Source organism: Myotis lucifugus, unplaced genomic scaffold (assembly GCF_000147115.1).
Source record: "Myotis lucifugus unplaced genomic scaffold, Myoluc2.0 scaffold_48, whole genome shotgun sequence".
Taxonomy (NCBI): Eukaryota; Metazoa; Chordata; class Mammalia; order Chiroptera; family Vespertilionidae; genus Myotis; species Myotis lucifugus.
This window is the reverse complement of record NW_005871096.1, coordinates 5534359-5553044: the sequence shown is the minus strand read 5'-3', so window position 1 is coordinate 5553044 and position 18686 is coordinate 5534359. Positions and strand designations below refer to the sequence as shown.

Below are 18686 nucleotides of genomic sequence, written 5' to 3'. Positions count from 1 at the left end.
TCTTCCTTTTGTTAAGTTGTATGAGTTCCCTATAAATGTTGGAGATTAAACCCTTATCGGTGATAACATTGACAAATATGTTCTCCCATGCGGTGGACTTTCTTGTTGTTTTGTTGATAGTTTCTTTCGCTGTACAGAAGCTTTTTATTTTGATGTAGTTCCATTTGTTTATTTTCTCTTTAGTTTCCATTGCCCTAGGAGCTGTATCGGTGAAGATATTGCTTTAGCATATGTCTGAGATTTTGCTGCCTGTGGATTCCTCTAGTATTTTTATGGTTTCCCGTCTTACATTTAAGTCCTTTATCCATTTTGAGTTTATTTTTGTGTATGGTTTAAGTTGGTGGTCTAGTTTTATTGCATGTCTGACCAAATTTCTCAGCACCATTTATTGAAGAGACTGTCTTGACTACATTGTATGTTCTTGCCTCCTTTGTCAAATATTAATTGAGCATAGTGGTTTGGGTCAATTTCTGGGTTCTCTATTCCATTCCATTGGTCTATAAGTCTGTTCTTGTGCCAGTACGAGACAGTTTTGAGAACATTGCCTTTTCATACAGCTTGATATCTGGTATTGAGATCCCTTCTACTTTGTTCTACTTTCTCAAAATTGCTGCAGCTATTCGGGGTCTTTTTTTATTCCAGATGAATTTTTGGAGAGTTTGTTCTAGGTCTGTGAAATATGCTGTTGGTATATTAATGGGGAGTGCATTGAACCTATAGATTGCTTTGGGTAGTATGGACATTTGAATGATGTTGATTCTACCAATCCATGAACACAGTATGTTCTTCCATCTGTTTATGTCTTCCTCTATCTCTTTTTTCAGTGTCCTGTAGTTTTCTGAGTACAAATCTTTTACCTCCTTAGTTAAGTTTATTCCTAGGTATCTTAATTGATTACTTAAATTTTAATATAACATTTCCTCCCTTTTATTTCATTCAGTTATTTATTTTTCTTTTTAAAAATGAATATATAGAAAAGAAACTAAAGAAAGTAAGATTCATGCTTGAAGTTTGTTCACAATCCTTTACAGTCTATGAATATGGCCCAGGGGTTAATGAATTTCTGTCTGATAATTGGGCAAACACTATAAGTTTAGGTTCTTTCCACTTGAGTATAGGCAATAAATTAAACACCAGTCAATCATTTAACATTTACTTTTAAATTATACAGTACCACAGCATTTATAGAGCATTCTTATCCTTGCAGTGCTGCAATATGTCAGCAGGTGGAGGATATCCCATCTTCAGAACCATGGAATTTGAGGGTTTTGATTTCTTTGAGGATACTTAGGGTTTGTGATGACATGTGAAGAAACTAATTGAGGAACTATACCCTATAGTATTATTCATATTTGTTGTTTTTCTCTGTTAGTGGTAGAACCGATCAATGTTTGAGAATGAATCCCTCCCAGTCAAAAGGCAACCATGATTCCCTATTTTTACTTCCTTGTTTTGAGCACTAGATGTCACACTAAGTAAAGTTTTAGAAGTTATTCTTCAAAGTGGGGTGTGGTGTACAGAGTAAAGCCTAGTTATGAAAGACCATCGCTTTATGTTTCTAGTAGAATGTAGTAAAGGTGTACTTTCACTAACAAAAGAATTCAGAAAAAAAGAACTATTCATCAGAATATATCATTGGAAGAACCTTAAATATGTGCAGTATAATTACAACTCAATAAAACTGTGTGTGTGTGTGTGTGTGTATGTGTGTGTGTGTAGTTGGAGTAGCAGCCTATTGTCATATCTGTTAAACAGACACACCCCATTGAAATGCACATAAAGATGGTATTTCCTTCCAGAAACAAAGCAATTTTTCTAGAGACAGCCTATGCACACATATCCGTGATCATTTGTTTTCTGAGGTGGTGAGAAGCTGTTCTTCTCTAGGAAGAGAATCAGACATGGTCCTAACCTGCAAAGGGTGGAAAAGGTGAAAGAGGAGATAATGACAGTGAGGTTTAATAACCCCCTACTGGTCTCAGGGAATGAGGTGGAATCATCTTTCTTACATGGCTTACGCAAAGAAGCTATAACAGAAGTGCCCCAGCCTTCTCAAACTCATTCATTCCTTGATTGTAGCTCTCGGAAATCTAGGTGAGAAGCATAGATTCCTATCTGCATGTGCACGATTTCCTTTCTAACAATATGTATTTTTAAAAGATGGCAAGGAATATGGACTCAGTATGTAAATAAGTTAGATGGTTATGTTCTGTAACTTAAATGTGTTACTGAAACGCCAATAAGTTCCCATTGAAATGCTTGGGATTCATTGGAAGCTGGAGAGAATTAATTCAAGGCTTGGTTTTGGCAGTTACAATGCATCTTTTTCCCCCCAACGTAACTCAATAATGAATTTGAACTGCATTTAATGATCTGCACATGAATATAGACACATATTTCTGCATGTAATTAGTGTTACAAACATTGTAGATAGTATTTCAGGGTTTTCTAGATCATGTATAATGATAGGTGATTCCCACTGGGTATAATTAGTCCTCTGTCTGTTTGGTAAGTATCAGTGTCCTAATTATGTTCAGATAGCTCTGATGAAGTTACAACAAATACAATACTACTATTTGGGTTTGGGGTTCAGCCTTGTCCTTCTCTTAGTCAGTAGGTGGATAATGGATCATTTTAACGGTGCCTTCTAAGACCAGGTGGTTCTTTTTGGCTCTAAGTCCTGGCATGACTTGGGATCTTCCCCACCCCCACCCCCACCCCCGTATATTAATATTGCTGCTGCCTTGGGTTTTAACAACCTGAGGTTGCCCTGATCCCGAGTGAAATCCATTTCTCCCAGAGTGCTCGGGGGAGGTGAGTGCTGGGATGATGGCAGCTCATGCTGTTTCTCCTTCAAGAACTAAACAGCCACTTAAGAGCATCAGGAGATTTTTGTTGTTGTTGGATTTGGGACTCTGAGAAAAGCTATAGCTCATCAGGAGGGCCTCTAATGAGAAACAGATAAAGCTGCAGAATAAAATGTAGAAAGGAATACAGGTGTCCAAAAAAATGTATACATGTTATAAAGGCAGCGTTTATTAAAATATATTTCACTTTCAACATGTAATAGAATCTACAGCTATCAGCTGTTAAAGTCTGTATACATTTTTAGGGGACACCCTATATTTATCAAGCCAATGGAGTGTGTGTGTGTGTATGTGTTGGGGGTGGGGTGGGGCATGAGAAGGTCAGCTCTGTATTTACCAAATAGTTACTGAATACCCACTGTGCTGGGTCCAGGAAAGAGAGGTTCTGTCCCTGCTCAGATGGAGTGAAGCCAGTGCCCTTCATCCTGACTGACTGTCCTTATAGCTCATGTTTAGACTTACTGTCAAGACAACTGTCAGAGCGGCCGGGTGCCCTTCCTGGTTTTCCCACTGAGTTGCCTTTTGATTTTGACAAATGGGCTCCAACCCTGCTCTCTCCATTCTAAAGGAATGACCAACACGTGGAAAGAGCATGTTGAAGCTCAACTGATTTCCATTCACCAAATAGCAGTGGAGCACCTGCCATGGGCTGGGCCTGCAAGGAATCAAATAATGAATCAAATACTATTCACAGGTCATATCTTCGGTGTGGGATGCCAGGTTGCTAGTTAGATAGTGTGCGAAGCCACGTGGAATAATAAAGCATCTGGGAGCGCTTCACATCTGTCTCTCTTATCTGCTCCTCGCAATAACCCAACGAAGAAACTGAGTCACTGAGAGATTAGGAAACTTCTCCAAGGTCACCCCCAGGCAGTGGTGAAGCTGAGCTGGAACTGGGACCCACATCTGAGTGATTGCAAAGCCTATGCTGTCCTCCACTACCCCTGCTTACAACCAATCTGGGAGATGAGCTCTAGAATGGGAGGATTTCTCTTGTAGCCATGAACCATATCTTCATTTCCCGATAGGTCACGGATTGACGGCGGTCAAGGAAAAAGCAGGGGCCCTACGGATTCATGGTGTAAATTCTGGCTCTTCCGAAGGGGCCCAGCCTGACACCGAAAGTGGCGTCCCTCCAGGTGAGTGAGGTATTAATCTGGGGGCTTCTTGGACTTGGGCTGTATTACACTCGATGCACAAATAAGAAGATTTCAGATCAGTGAAATGAACTGTGAAACAATCTTTTCTCTCTTTAGCCGAAGAGGCGGCCCCAGATCAGAGCCCTGAGGAAGGCCCACCCACTTCTCCGTCCTCGGGGTCCCGGGGCGTGCTGTCAGCCATCACCAATGTGGTTCAAAACACAGTGAGTCCTTCGCTGCTTCCTCTGTTTTCCCTGGAGTCTCCCGGCGCCTTCCTTTGATATCTCTATTTACCAGTGACCTAGATACATCAGAGCAAAGATGGCCTGGCTCACAACTTTGGATGACGGTTTTGTTATGTTTTCTCCTACAGAGTAGGCGTAAACCTTGGAACCAAAATAATAAGGGCAAAACGAAATGCATTTTCTGTTTAAAAGAAAGGAGCTGTTTAAAAGGCACATTTCTCAGTCTGATGTGACGGTCCTCCAGCTGCTGCAAGGACAGCGTCTGGCTGCGCGGAGAGAGGGCTCGTTCTCAGAGCTGGGACAGCTGTTTTCCCTCAACGCTCTGTGCCCTTAACCTTCCATTTGGAATATCATAAAGCCACTTAAATAAAAACAAATTCTGGTAAAGAGTCAGGAACAACATCCCCAAGATGTTCCTAAAGCGCTTCCAGATAACTAAGACCCACACTCTCCCCCCATTCCCACCTCCCCATTTCCACTCTCCCTTCCTCCAATAACTCAAAGTCTGTCCCCCCCCCACCCCACTCACACCCCTGGCTGGGGGGAGGGGGCCGCCTACCTCTTAAAGAAACTTGTTATTGGCAACAAAACAGATGACTAATGAAAAAGGCAGGAAGTACCCCAACTGAGGTCACACTGTTCAGAACGCCATGCAACTTAAAACGTATGAATTGTTTGTCACTGGAATTTTCCATTTAATATTTTTGAGCTGCCGTTGAACGCGGGTAACTGAAACCTTGCGAAGTGAAACCACAGGTTGGGAGGTCACCATGTTCTCTTTTCCCAAGCTCTGGACACCCCCACCAGGGCTGCTCTTATTCAAAGTCCCTATGACCTTCCTTCTCTCATTTTATTCTCTACTTTAGTAAACCCCCCCCCATAGAATGTTAGAAGGAAATAAATCAAATATACAGAAGTATGAATGGCCAATATCCCAGTCCTCCCAAAGTATGTGTATTTTAAGATTTGTTTTATAGTGTAATTATTGATTTGCACCCAAATCTGGAAACAAGTCTAAATGTCCAGGATGGAAATGATGGATAAAGCATATTAACTCAGTGAAATAGAATATTGTTATTGAAGTGATCATTATGAAGATTGGGAAATGCATGCAGGTAATCTATACTAATAAAAGGGTAATACGCTAATTAGACCAGGAGACCTTCCAGACGTCTTTCTGGACAAAGCCATGGTGGCGGGGCCGAGGCAGAGGCGGTTAGGAGCTATCAGGCCAGGAGGGGAAGGCAGTTGGGGGTGATCAGGCCAGCGGGGTGGGGAGCAGTTGGGGGCGATCAGGCTGGTGGGGGGCAGTTGGAGGTGAGCAGGCTGGTGGGGGGGCAGTTGGGGGCAAGCAGGCCAGCAGGGTGGGGACAGTTGGGGGCAATCAGGCTGGTGGGAGGCAGTTAGGGGTGAGCAGGCTAGCAGGGGGGGCAGTTGAGGGCAATCAGGCCGGCAAGGGGGCGGGCAGTTGGGGGCGAGAAGACCAGCAGGCAGAGTGGTTAGGGGTGATCAGGCAGGCAGGTAGGTGAGTGGTTAGGAGCCAGTGGTCCCGGATTGCGAGAGGGATGTCCCCCGAGGGGTCCAAGATTGGAGAGGGTGCAGGCTGGGCTGAGGGACACCCCCCCATGCACAAATTTTGTGCACTGGGCCACTAGTAATGTAATAATAAAATATAATGTATATAAATTCAGGTAAGGTGGGAAAAACACAGGTATATGCATATTGTAATTGCAGTTGTGTAGTCGGAGGGTATATGCAGAAGTTGCAAAGACTTTAAGCAGTTCTGTTTATATGAACAGTTTATGTGAGAAAGATGATTGTTTTCATCTTTTTTTTTTTTTAAGGAAAACAGTGACTGACAAAGGGATTCACAAGAGGATAACTATATAACAGAACAGTGTCTAAAGCCAGTAGTATATGGAAATCAGCCTGTCTTAGTTCATGAATATACTAATCGTAGGCAGTTATTACTCATTTCTAAAAGTATGGAGGAGCCATCTGAAACAGCCTAAGGCTTCTACACTCCAGGGCCCTCGATTAAAGAATTCCCTAAACTGCCAAGAGCATTTGACATTTTAATAGATTGCTCCACATAACTCTGTTACTTGACTTAACATTTTTTCAAAGTAGCAATCGGGTCACCTATTAATTTTATGCCCTGGATATATATCTATTCATACACTCAGAGCTGGTCAAAGTAATCCCAAATATGTTTTATTTTTTCCTAACCATCCATTTAAAATAACATTGCATGTCCTACAAATTAAATGACATATGCTCTTCCAAGGGAAAGCAAATCAGATTAAGTGGATAATAAATCTCCCGATGAAAAAAATTATGACGTCATATTGATATCAATATTTGAAGACAGAGTCCTCTGGGAGCTGCTGACTGCCGCAAAGCAGCAAAATGTAAAAGTCGAATCTCATGCAATCCCCCCACCTCCATCTGCAGGGTAAAAGCGTGTTAACAGGTGGGCTTGATGCTCTGGAGTTCATCGGCAAGAAAACCATGAATGTCCTCGCAGAAAGTGACCCAGGCTTTAAGCGGACCAAGACACTCATGGAAAGAACCGTTTCGTTATCCCAGGTGGGATTATGTTTTTTTGCAAGTTTTTCTTTCAGTCAATAAAACAAGAGGTAGTAGAGGCCTGGAACTGTGGAGACATGAAGGTGGTCATGAGTGCTGATCCTGGGTGCAGTGCGAAGGCCTACCCAGATTTCCTGAAGGGCTGAATGTGGGGTGTGAGATAGAGGGAGGAGGCAAGGATGGCTGAGGTGCTGGCCTGAGCAGTTGGAAGGATGACTCAGCCATTAGCTGAGGGAAGTCTGTTTCCCTAACCCACAGTCAATGACTGGAAATCGGAAGTGTTCACCATGCACAACCTGCATGCCTCACAGTTCTCTCCCAGTGGAGCTCTCTGGGGAACATTCCTCAGATCTCTCGCCAGAATCACTTTTTAAACCTTTGCTTTTTAAACCCATCTCCTGTCCAGAGGGAAAATAGAACCAACATCCTGGGTAAAGCCAGGTCTTCTTTAGGCAACTTGAATTCCACTCTCCATTTTTTGGAGTGAATTCAAATCATTCCAGGATGATGCTTCCCCTTTACCTTCCATCTCAGCCCTTTCCTTTCTATTCCCAAGTACAAAGTCAGAGATGGAAGTTGGTGTAGAGAAAGGAAGCGATTTCAATGTCAATTGGTTATTTTGTTTGACCACCACCAACCCAGTGAGATCAGTGGGGAGGGCTGTGTGTGTCACCTGCCACCTTGATTGGCTCCGACTCCTGGTGACTGAGTCATGTCCACAGTGTCCTGTCCTGCTCAGCTCCTGTAGACTCAGGCCTACGGCTTCTTGCATGAAGTCAGTTCTTCTCCTGTTCGGTCTTCCTCTTTTCCTGCTGCCTTCTATTTTCCCAGCATGATTGTCTTTTCCAAAACCCCCACCTTGTCATGATGTGCCCTAAGGACAGCTTCAGTGTTGACATTTTTCCCTCCAGGGAGGTTTCAGGCTTAATTTGCTCTGGGACCCACTTGTTCATCTTCCTGAGGGTCCATCCGTAGAGCTCTCCTCCAACACCATATTTCAAATGAGTAATTTTTTTTCTATCAACCTTCTTCACTGGGTTTTATTGTGTTAAAAATTGCCAGTGGTTTGATGGAGTTGTTTTGAAAACGTTAAAATTCAGAGCCTGTACTTATTAATGACAAACAGGAGGGAGAGTCTGTCTACAGCCCTGTGGGTTTTCAGCCAATAACATCAAGACCCAAACGGAGGAAGTGGCTGATTATTTTATTGACACACAATAAAAACAAAATCTATTCGCCTGTGATCTTCCCTTGGTGACCTTATGGTGGCCAGTGTCTTTATGGTGCTCTTCACAGATAGTAAAGAACCCTATAAACTTAATGCCCCAGTAAATTTGATGAGGAATCGAATAAATGAGGTATAAAATCAAAGAAAGCAAGTGCAGGAAACTGGGAGTGACTGGTGGACCTGTGTTCCTTTCATTGTCCTTTTATTTAATCAACAAAAAACATAACTTGAGAACAATGATCAATGAAAAGAGGAACTCAGTTCACAGTCATACTTCTCATGAACTGCCAAGCTAACATTCTTAATTACATTCAGGATCTAGTAAGGAATATATTATGAATTTATATTTTATTAATTTTGTGTGTTTTAATAAGCACACATACACAAATTTTTAAATGATGTGACTCAGATAAAATCAGGTCAGTTAGTTTCTGCTTTGAAGTCTGCCTAAGTGCAGCCAGCACAGTTAATCCTGTCACAATAGATTAAACTTTTCTAGTGCACATACATTTGCTCATTATAAAAAAATTTGACTTTGTAGAGAATTTAATCACACACAGAAAACACTTCCGTGGAAACCACTGTTGAGCTTCTGTTATGCTTCTTTCCAGTCCTATACCGGGGCATATAGAATTTTTGCTTTGATTTGTTGTGTACATAATGAACATGTAAAATTCAAAGTGGACTACTGTGTAAAAATTGTCAGTAGGATCCATCAAAACCATCATCTTTTTTTAGAAATTCCAAAGTGACTAAAACCTACTCTTACAAATACAGAGTCAGCTCTCATCGCCCCCTACGTCTTATGCAGGAAACGGGGCTTCCGGGCACACAGTGCGTATACGAATATTGCGGCACACAGTGAGTATACGAATATTGCGTATTTCTGCAGATGTTAAGGGAGGCCAAGGAGAAGGAGAAGCAGAGACTGGCGCAGCAGGTCACGGCCGAGAGGACTGCACACTACGGGATGCTGTTTGATGAGTACCAAGGTTTGTCACACCTGGAAGCTCTGGAAATTCTATCCAATGAAAGTGAAAGCAAGGTATGCCTGCAGAGACTGTTTTAAATGGCATATTCATCAACGCGTTTTCTTAAATAGGAAAGAAACTGGAAAATCTGCCACTAAAACACCTCCTTATTATTGTGCCGAGGTCACAAATACTGTACAGCCTAGGACCGCCCCATGCTCCATGTTATTCCCGCTCCGTCCTCTGCCAAGCGATTACTCTTCCCCATCCCCAAGAGGCCAGCACAGTGAGAGTTCATCACTAGCCAGACCTAATGGTGCAAAAGGCTGCTCAGAAGCTTGGCTGCCAGGCTCCTGGCCCTGCACCTCTCTTTGCTGACCTAGTACCCGGATCAAAGATGCCCTACGAAGCCCCGTCTTCATTCCCACCCAGTGAAAACAAAGCAGCTGATGTTGGTTCCAGGCTGTGGAGTTTTAATATATTTAGTTTTATGGCTTATATGTTTAAACACCCATTTGTTAGATTGCCCGGGCTACAACGGGCAGGATTATCTTATTGGTGGTTACAGTTGTATTTGGGAATGCTCCTGAGAAGCCACCCAGTAGCCCTGCAGCCCTGCATGTTAACATCCCCCCGCTGTGATCCCAAGAAATAAAGCATTGCCCTTGCCAGTTTGGCTCAGTGGATAGAGTGCTGGTCAAGGGCATGTACCTTGGTTGCAGGCTTGACCCCCGGCCCTGGTTGAGGTGCGTTCAAGAGGTGACCAATTGATGTGTTTCTCTCACATCCATGTTTTCTCAGTCTCTCCCACCTGCTTCCACTGTTTCTAAAAGTCAATGGAAAAATATCCTAGGGTGAGGATTAACAAAAACAAAACAAAAACATGAAGAGCAAAAATCAGCAGGGTGTGGTAATTTCTTTTCTAAAGGATCTACATGGTGTGTATATGTGTGTCTTTAGGTAGCGAACACTTATACTGGCAATTATGTAGTCACCATTCTAAGCACTTCATTTTATTTATTTTTTATTAAATTTATTGGGGTGACATTGGTTAATAGGATCATATAGGTTTCAAGTATACATTTGTATGATACAAGATCTGTATATTATACTGTGTGCCCATCAACCAAAATCAAATCATCTTCCGTCAAAACCGTTAACTCATTTAACTGTATGTATGGCTCTGTTGTGTGAATGTCAGGGTGACCGTATTCACGGGCACTTTTCCAGTGGAGGCCATAGGGCAGTGCCCTTTGGACCTCCCATGAGGGGCTATGGGCTATGAGGAGCCGTGGGCCATTCACTGGGAGAGGCAGGTGCTCAGACAGGAAGCTGAACTTGGAGGTGAGCCTCTGAATGGAGAAGAGACTTTTTTTTTAAAGGCAAAATCATGAGATATAAAATGAACATGAATTAAATCATTTATTTACATCAATAATTAAATAAAGGAACCAAACAACTATTATAACTAAGTCAAAAGGAAAAGCCAAAGAAGCACAAATGTATACGGAATAAAACAGTTTTGAAATGAATGTGCAAATGGACACATACCTGGTTTTTCCAGAGGAGGTTGTCCCTCCACTGGGCAAAATTCACTCACATATCTGTAGTCAAGAATTATTTTTTTGCTTCAAACAGCTCTCTACAATTTAGAGAGTTTTAAAATGACTCCCATAGAGCAAAATCCGATGATCTGGGAAGGTGTGCATTAGAGAATGAAGCACAAAGTTTCCCCTACAAAGCTGTTTGGGGTCAGATATTACGTGATCAGGTATGACTCTGTAGCTGTATGGTTTGGACCTGTCTTACCTCAGTCTCCTTATCTCTGAAATGGGAATGGGAATGAAAACCTACTTCATAGGGTTATTAAAATAATTGAGCTAATCCATGTGAAGTTAGTCACAGCATGCCTTATACATAATAAGCACTCAGTAAATGTCAGCTGCCGTTTTACTGTATACATACTAGAGGCCCGGTGCACAAAAATTTGTGCACTCGGGTGGGTCCCTCAGCCCGGCCTGTGCCCTCTCCCAGTCTGGGGTCCCTTGGGGGCCCCTTCCCCTGGCTGCTGGCACCAGTTTTTCTCCGGCACCCAGAACCCAGGCCTTCGCTCTTCGCCTGAAGGGGCCCGGGCCCCAGGGGCGTGACGGAGGGCAGCCACAGCGAGCGAGGGCCCTGGGGGCATGGCCGAGGCCAGCGCGCGGCGGACTTCCCTCTTTGCTCTTCGCTCACCACGCCGGCCTTCGCTCGCTGCTCCTGCCCGGGTCCAGCCGGCTTCGCTCTGTCGCTTGGCGCCTGTGTATGCAAATTAACCGCCATCTTTGTTGGCAGTTAATTTGCATATCACCCTGATTAGCCAATGGGAAGCGTAGCGAAGGTACGGTCAATTACCCTTTTTGTCTTTTATTAGATAGGATATGTGTATAGGTATATATAATGTTGATGACATTTTCTTTTTATATGAATTCTTATGTTATGTATTTGTTGTTAATACTAAAAACATTACCGGGGAGCATGACCCCTTGGGGCAGTCATGGTGGTAGCTGGAGAGATTTCACTCTGGCTGGTTCCATCGCAGGTCTCAGCCGTGGAACAGCCGCAGGTCCCAGGTCCCTAGAAAATAGCCCCGAAGGACTGCCGTTGCTAGGAGGGAGGTGAGGTCCCTGGAGGGAGGCATTGCTGTCTGTTTGCACACGGCTCCCTCAAACTCAGCTTTCCTTCCCCAACCTGGAGATTTTTGTAGTTTTCATAGTAAGAAATGTAGACCTTTTTTTTTCTTGGCTTTATTACTGGGTGCTGTAATAAACAGTCCTAAAATGTTATGGGTCGAACCCATTAGGCATTATCCTCCCTCCTGTAACAGTCCCAGGTGGGGGTGCCTGATCCGCGGGCAGCTTTCCTGCATGTAGGGATCCAGGAGCCAGGCTCTGCCCATCTTGTGCCTCCACTAGACCCATCCTAATGCTCACAGGCCTCTGGCAAGAACACAGATGGAGACCTACGCTGGGGCTGTCAGCTTGAACAAATAAAAATACAGGATGACTAGTTACATTTTAACTTTAGAAAAGCAATGAATACTTTTTTTAAAAAGCATAAATATGTCCGGTGCAATATTTGGGACATAGCATTTGTACTACAAAAATATTTGTTGTTTATCCAGAATTCAAATTTAACTAATTGGCCCATATTTTATCTGGCAACCCTACGCATACCAAATATTTAAGAGCAAAAGCATTTTTGGAAACAGGCTGCTGAAGAAAATATATTCTGCCATCCTACTCTTGACAAATATACTTTCTAATGACCTGGAAGGCCAGATTCCCATTTAGACGTCTCAGGCTCCTCCAGTTTCCACACCACCCTCCTGCCTGCTCTCCTCCCTTTATCTCCAGTTGTCTCCCACCTCAGAGAGCCTCACATGCACGTGTAATGATGACTTAGTTCAAGTTCCACCACACCCTGCGAACAACCACCTCCTTGTCACCCCTTGGGCCCAGAAGTGCACTCTCCAGTAGCCGGTCCCACTGTAAGGAGCACCGCCTGGGGAAGAGGTCCCTACAGGCTGTGGAAGGGAACTTGGAGAGTCCCCTCGAGGAGGGCGGTCCAGCAGGGGGAGTACGGGCTCTGGGCAGCCTATCCTTTTGCCCTGCGGACTCCCCCAAAGTGTGTCCAATCCTAAAGTATTGGCTTTTGCCATCATCTAGTGTCTTCTCAATCCCACCAGCATAAGGAAAGAGAGTGTAGAGGGGACACTCCCATTTTTTAAAAGCTTTGACCCAGAAAGGATTTCTGTCTCCTCTGCTAACATTTCATTGGCTAAACTGAGACAAGGCATCAGGAAATAGAAAGACTATCTACCAGATTGGTTCTAGGATGGCAGTGGGCATGGCAATCTGGTGTAATCTATAAATCTTCAGGAAAAACTAATAATAGAATTGCCATTATACTCAATATTCAACAAAAATAGTAAACAAGAATCTTCAAAATGGTACCCCACGTCCCCTTTTGGGGAAAAGATTTGTAAGGCAGACTGTCTGCCCTTGTGTTCCGACAGCACTTAAGAACAGTGCCAGGCACGTAGTCAGCATTCCACAAATATTTATCGAGGCATGCATAATTAATTATTTGTTATTGGGCTGACATAAAGATTCAATGCCCATTGCCTTGCATAAGGGAATGAACTAGAAGGAAGCAAAAGAGATGCGGTGGTAGACAGATGCAGACAAATGAGCCCTTTGCTTAAAAGAACCCTTCCCAGGGGTGCCCCACGCAGCAAACCCCACTGTGATCACTGCAGGAGGATGGCTCCCCTCCAGAGGCCACGGGAAAACCAAATGTTCCATATGTGTGTGTGCGTTTTCACTAAGGGTTGTTCTCTCACACACTTACTCAGTTACCTTTATTTTTACTCGTAGACAACTGCTGTTTAGAAAATATATCTGAGGCGTTGGAATTTGATGTGAGCACATCCAGGACCCTGAGACCTAAACATGAGTGTGTGCGCTGCAGGAAAGAGTCTGAGGCGGTCGGGATGAAAAGGAGGGGTGGCCGCGTGCAGCCTGCATTTGCTTTCACCTGCTGCACTCGGCTAATGGGTTTTGTGCTGATGACTTCCCGCCAGGCTTCTGCCCAAAGCTTCGGCGCTGGCTGCATTAGCAGCGTTTAGGAAATTGGTGCTCTGGCATCCCGATGCCCTCTCTAACGCCCTCACTTACCCTGATGTGTGAATCTACTACCATCATGAATATTTAAACATATTCTAAAGGGCATGGTGGTTCCTCTGCTGGCTCTCCCTCCAGAGCAAGGGTTGGCCCCGCAGAATGAAAAATTAAAAGCCTTATACTGTGCGGTCGTACTTCAGAGGGCGAGAACCATGCCCTTTGGCCAGCTGGGGAATGGAAATCAATGTTCGGACTCACAGAGGTTGCCTGGCCATCTGTGCAAATAATGTTTAAGTGTTTACAAAGGAGCATTTCAAAGAGGGGAGCTGAAGACAATGGGCAGGGAGAAGAGCAGTTCAGGGAGGACACCAGACCTCACACACCCTCTCGCCTCCCCCGAGGGATGGGCAGCTCCCTCCCTGGTGCCCCCGCTGACACTCCACTGGCACTGTCATGGTGTTATAGGTTATCGTGGGCTCCCTCTCCTAGACTACAAGGTCTCTGAGAAGCATTTTTGCAACTCCAGTACAATAACCCAAGTGTGTGTGTGTGTGTGTGTTTGTGTGTGTGTATATATATATATATATTTATCTGTATATATATATATATATAATATTTATTTACATGTGTATATATGTGTATATGTATATGTCTGTGTATATAAAATGTCTTGATCATCACTGTAAATACTTTTAACTTTCAAGTCAACCTTATAAGGTAGATGCTTTTAGTCCCCATTTGAAAGATACCAACCATTTAGAGCTGAGGCATAGAAAGGTTAAATTGCCCAGGGTCACATAATTACTAAGTGAGGAGCTGATATTGGAATCTGGGGTTGACACCAAAGTGTGTTTGTAAGCGCTGTCACCCAGAAGCCTCTGCCACCATTCATTCAACACCTGCTGTGGGCGCCTGTGCAACGCCCTTCATGTTCGTCACCTCATTTACCGCACATCAATCACAGTAGAAGTGTGGGTCTCACTTTAAAATTTTAAAAAACTGAGGCCGAGGGAGTTTAAGTAATGGGCCCAAAGTTGCACAGTTAATAGGCAGTTCATCCAACCCCGCATTACCTCCCACACCAGGACTCACCCGGTCCCGGGAGAACTGGGGACACGTGTACGTAAATGTTATTAAGGAGAAGAAAGGATGACAGTTATGCTGACCTATTTCTTTTTTCAGGTTCAGTCATTTTTAGCATCATTTGATGGAGAGAAGCTGGAACTCTTAAAAAATGACCTAATTTCCATTAAAGACATCTTTGCAGCCAAAGAGTTAGAGAATGAAGAGAATCAGGAAGAACAAGGTAACGGGAAATACCGAGTTAATAGCAGGATGGGCTGTTGGTATAATCCTTATGACACTGCTATTAATAAGCACATCCCTTTGAGCAGGGTAGGATTATTTAATCCAGTGCTCCTCTGTCCCACTTCCAAAACGCTCCAAGGAGCTGGTCCCATCGATCTATAGTCCTCTCTTTTTGCTGGGCGGGAACTCCTGACTGGGGCCCCTTTATTTCTCCAGCACAGTCCCTGGCACATCACAGGCACACAATGAATGGGTGTGGTCAAGTGAACTAGGAGGGCAAAGCACTGAACAGGGCCCTGAGGGCGAGAGTGTGCGCTCCGATGGCTAATGTTTTATCTGCAGGTGGAAGCTGTTGAATGTGATTGATATTGATGATGGGCAGGTATTTCAGTGGATTTCTTTTCCTAGTTTTCCTCTCCCTTTTAATGTCTATGTGTAGACGTTAGGATGTATTTGTAAGTGGCCCACAGTCCAGCGAAGGTACAGTTTATACAAAGGCCCACACTGGAGTGTTGTGTGTCAGGTTGTCAATCGCTGAACTGAGCCAGGTGCGCTCTCCCGACACTGACATGACCCCAGAGACAGGAGGACCTATTTTGTGAGAAGCAAGGCTTCCCTGAGAGGGTGGAAAACGCTCTCAAAGGTAGACATGCTTAACGATTAAGTTGTCCATTTGGGAGCAGAATATAGTAAAACATTTGCTGTGTACATGGACGGGATTTCTTACCGATGTCATCACCAAGCACTACAACCACAGCGTTCGTGTAGGTCAGTGGTTCTCAACCTTGGCTGCACATTAGAATCACCTGGGAATCTTTTTAAAATCCTGATTTCTGGGCTCACCCTCCGGGAATTCTGTTTCTTTGTTATGGGGTGGGGCCACAACATTAGTAACAAAGAAACAGAATTTCCGGAGGATGAGGCCCAGAAATCAGGATTTTAAAAAGATTCCTAGGTGATTCTAATGTGCAGCCAAGGTTGAGAACCACTGGTGTAGGTTATGCTGAAAAGGTCGAGCAGCCATGGACAAGACAGGGCTGACTTCTAGGATCTTCTGAAGGGTCCCATTGGACATATGTTCACCATTTACACGCTATATGGCCTCGAACAAGCTATGTAACCTTTATGAAACTCAGTGTCTCACCTGCAAAGTAGAGACAATGACACATATTTCCAAGGGCTATTGTGAGGATCAAGTTAGATAATATATGTAAAAACATATATGACAGTGCCTGGCACACAGAACCGCTCAAAAATGCCAGCTGTGAGTATGATTTAAAGTGCTAACACAATGCCAGGAAAATAATAAAGGTGCAATAGGCGTAACTCTTATTTACGGGTGCCCTTGGTGTCACCCACACGCGGAGTATGGTAACGTGCATTCATTCCGCCAAGTCTCGGAAGTGCTTTGTGCCCAGGTGTGTCACGGACCTTTAATCAGAGCTTGAACACCAGCTCCCCAACGCTTCAGCCTTGGGGCTCAGGGCTAAATTATTCTAAGCTTTTGCAAACTGTCATTTAAATACCATCTCCTGCGTTAGCCCCACGTAGTGACCTGACGTGCCTCCAGTTTAATGAGCTTCACGCTCATTGCATCAAAATAGAAGAATCAATTATTCTAAAGCCTAGAGAGAGGCCTATTGCAAAGAGACTGCTGGAGAATTATGTGTTTGAGCATTTGTGTGTTTCTCTAAAGTCACAGAGGGTGACGGCCTTGTCTTGGGGTTAATAATGAAGAAGCGAAGACTACAGTTAGTATTCTGGACTCAGGATGAGCTAGTGTAACAGTCACCATAAAGAGCCAGGCTATTCTCTTCCATTTCTTTTTTTTAATGTTTTAAAATATTTTTTATTGGTTTCAGAGAGAAAGGGAGAGGTATAGAAACATCAATGATGAGAGAGAATCATCAATCGGCTGCCTCCTACAGGCCCCCTACTGGGGATCAAGCCCCCAACCCAGGCATGTGCCCGGGAATTGAACATGAACTCTTGATTCATAGTCGATGCTCAACCACTGAGCCACTCTGGCCAGACTCTCTTCAGTTTCTTGATGCCTGAGGTAGACTTTGGTCCTATTAGGGGTTCATTCAGAAAAGATAAAAAAAGGGATCCCAAATTCCCTGTAACATCAGAGAAATATTGTTGCCAGTGCAAGATAAGGCAGTTATTGCTTTCTCAACTAGTGCTATTTCTTGGAGAGGAAACTTGATTCAATATTGTTAAATAGAAAACAGTGTGTCCCAGTCCTGTGTAGAGCTTCAGTAAATTGAGATTTTTTTTAATATGACAAACAATATTAAAGTTCTAAATAGCATGCTTATGAAATGTCTCTCCTTAAGTCACAGAACCCTGTAATCTCCTGTTTAGTATGTCCATTTTCCCAAAGGGCAGTTCCAGGTTATCAAACCACACTTAATTTTAATTAATTTAATATAGAAATGTCATTTGAACACTTGAAAGAATAGCAGGGTTGTCATTAAATCAATCTTATGATGGAGTGTTACAACTTATGGGGGAGGGGGGGTGCGAGCAGACAATCCAAGAGCAAAACTCGAGAAGAAACGAGAACATTTTCATCAAATCCTTTCTTGGAACCACTTCCTAACACCTAAATAATTTATTTGATAGTCTCCGGATACGCTGTCGTTGTTAGATAAATTGAATATCAGGCTCCCTTGCATTGACTAATGTTAGCGTATGATCTGCCTGTTTGTTTCTCCAGCAGAATATAATTTTATCACACTGCCATAGATCTCTAATTTGGTTTACCACTGTTGTGAAGAGATTTTAAAAGCCTGTTTTCTATTTTCATTGCCTTGGTGAAGGTCTTTTCACCATATATACAGACCAAGAGTTGCAGTAATAAGTATCCTTTGTTGCAACGCTTTTTATTATCTGTTTTTGTCCACTTTCATTTTCCCCTGTGGTTTTTTTCCGAACATATTTGGCAGCGGCATTGGTGGATGTTCCCGTTTTACAGAATGAATGCACATTTAAAAGCAGGGCTGCACCAAGTACTTGTCTTCTACGTTAGTGTTGATCACTCCCAAATATTTTTAATCTCCTTATGTTATATCTTTGTAGCACATAACAATATAGTTACATAAAACTTCAGTGTTTATAAAACGCGTTTGCATCTATTATAGTATCTGGTCCTTGCAACGCTATGAAAGAGAAGATGTGTGGTTTTGTTTTCCTAAGTTTGCAGAGGAGGGTTTGGAAGCTAAGAAGCCCTTTGACTGGCCCCACGTCACAGACCCACCAGGTGCTGGAGCCGGGGTAGAACCCATACCTTCCAGTCTCAGTGTGGGGCTCCTCCTGCCCTGTCACACTGCCTCCTGTGGAAGGAGACGAACGGGCAGTTTGGGGATGAGACCTTGTTGGTGCTCAGCTGTGCCCTGTCCCTCTTAGTCTGCCTCCCTAGAGAGGATGAGACCAGACCTCCGCCCAGTGGAGAGGGAATCTCAGCTTTTAATGAAATCTCTCTCTCTCCCACCATGTTTCTTTCTCCCTCTCCTTTTCCCCCTTTCATCCACCCCCAAACTCTCCTTTGTGCATGTGTAATCCCTTCTCATTCTTTTTTTTTTTAATCCTCACCAGAGGATATTTTTCTATTGCTTTTTGTGGATAGAATGGAAGTGGGGGAGGGGGAGAGAGAGAGAAAAAACATTGATGTGA

The 18686-nt window shown here is 43.6% G+C and overlaps 1 protein-coding gene across 1 annotated transcript in view; it reads left to right on the top strand.

Moving 5' to 3' along the window:
• FAM114A1 (family with sequence similarity 114 member A1) overlaps nt 1-18686 on the top strand; it is a 50885-nt gene that overhangs the window by 17161 nt on the left and 15038 nt on the right. Inside the window, exons 3-7 of the mRNA XM_023753653.1 lie at nt 3896-4006; nt 4124-4230; nt 6706-6840; nt 8961-9113; nt 14883-15006. Of these exons, the coding sequence (XP_023609421.1) occupies nt 3896-4006; nt 4124-4230; nt 6706-6840; nt 8961-9113; nt 14883-15006 (630 nt within the window). The remainder of the gene's footprint in view (nt 1-3895; nt 4007-4123; nt 4231-6705; nt 6841-8960; nt 9114-14882; nt 15007-18686) is intronic.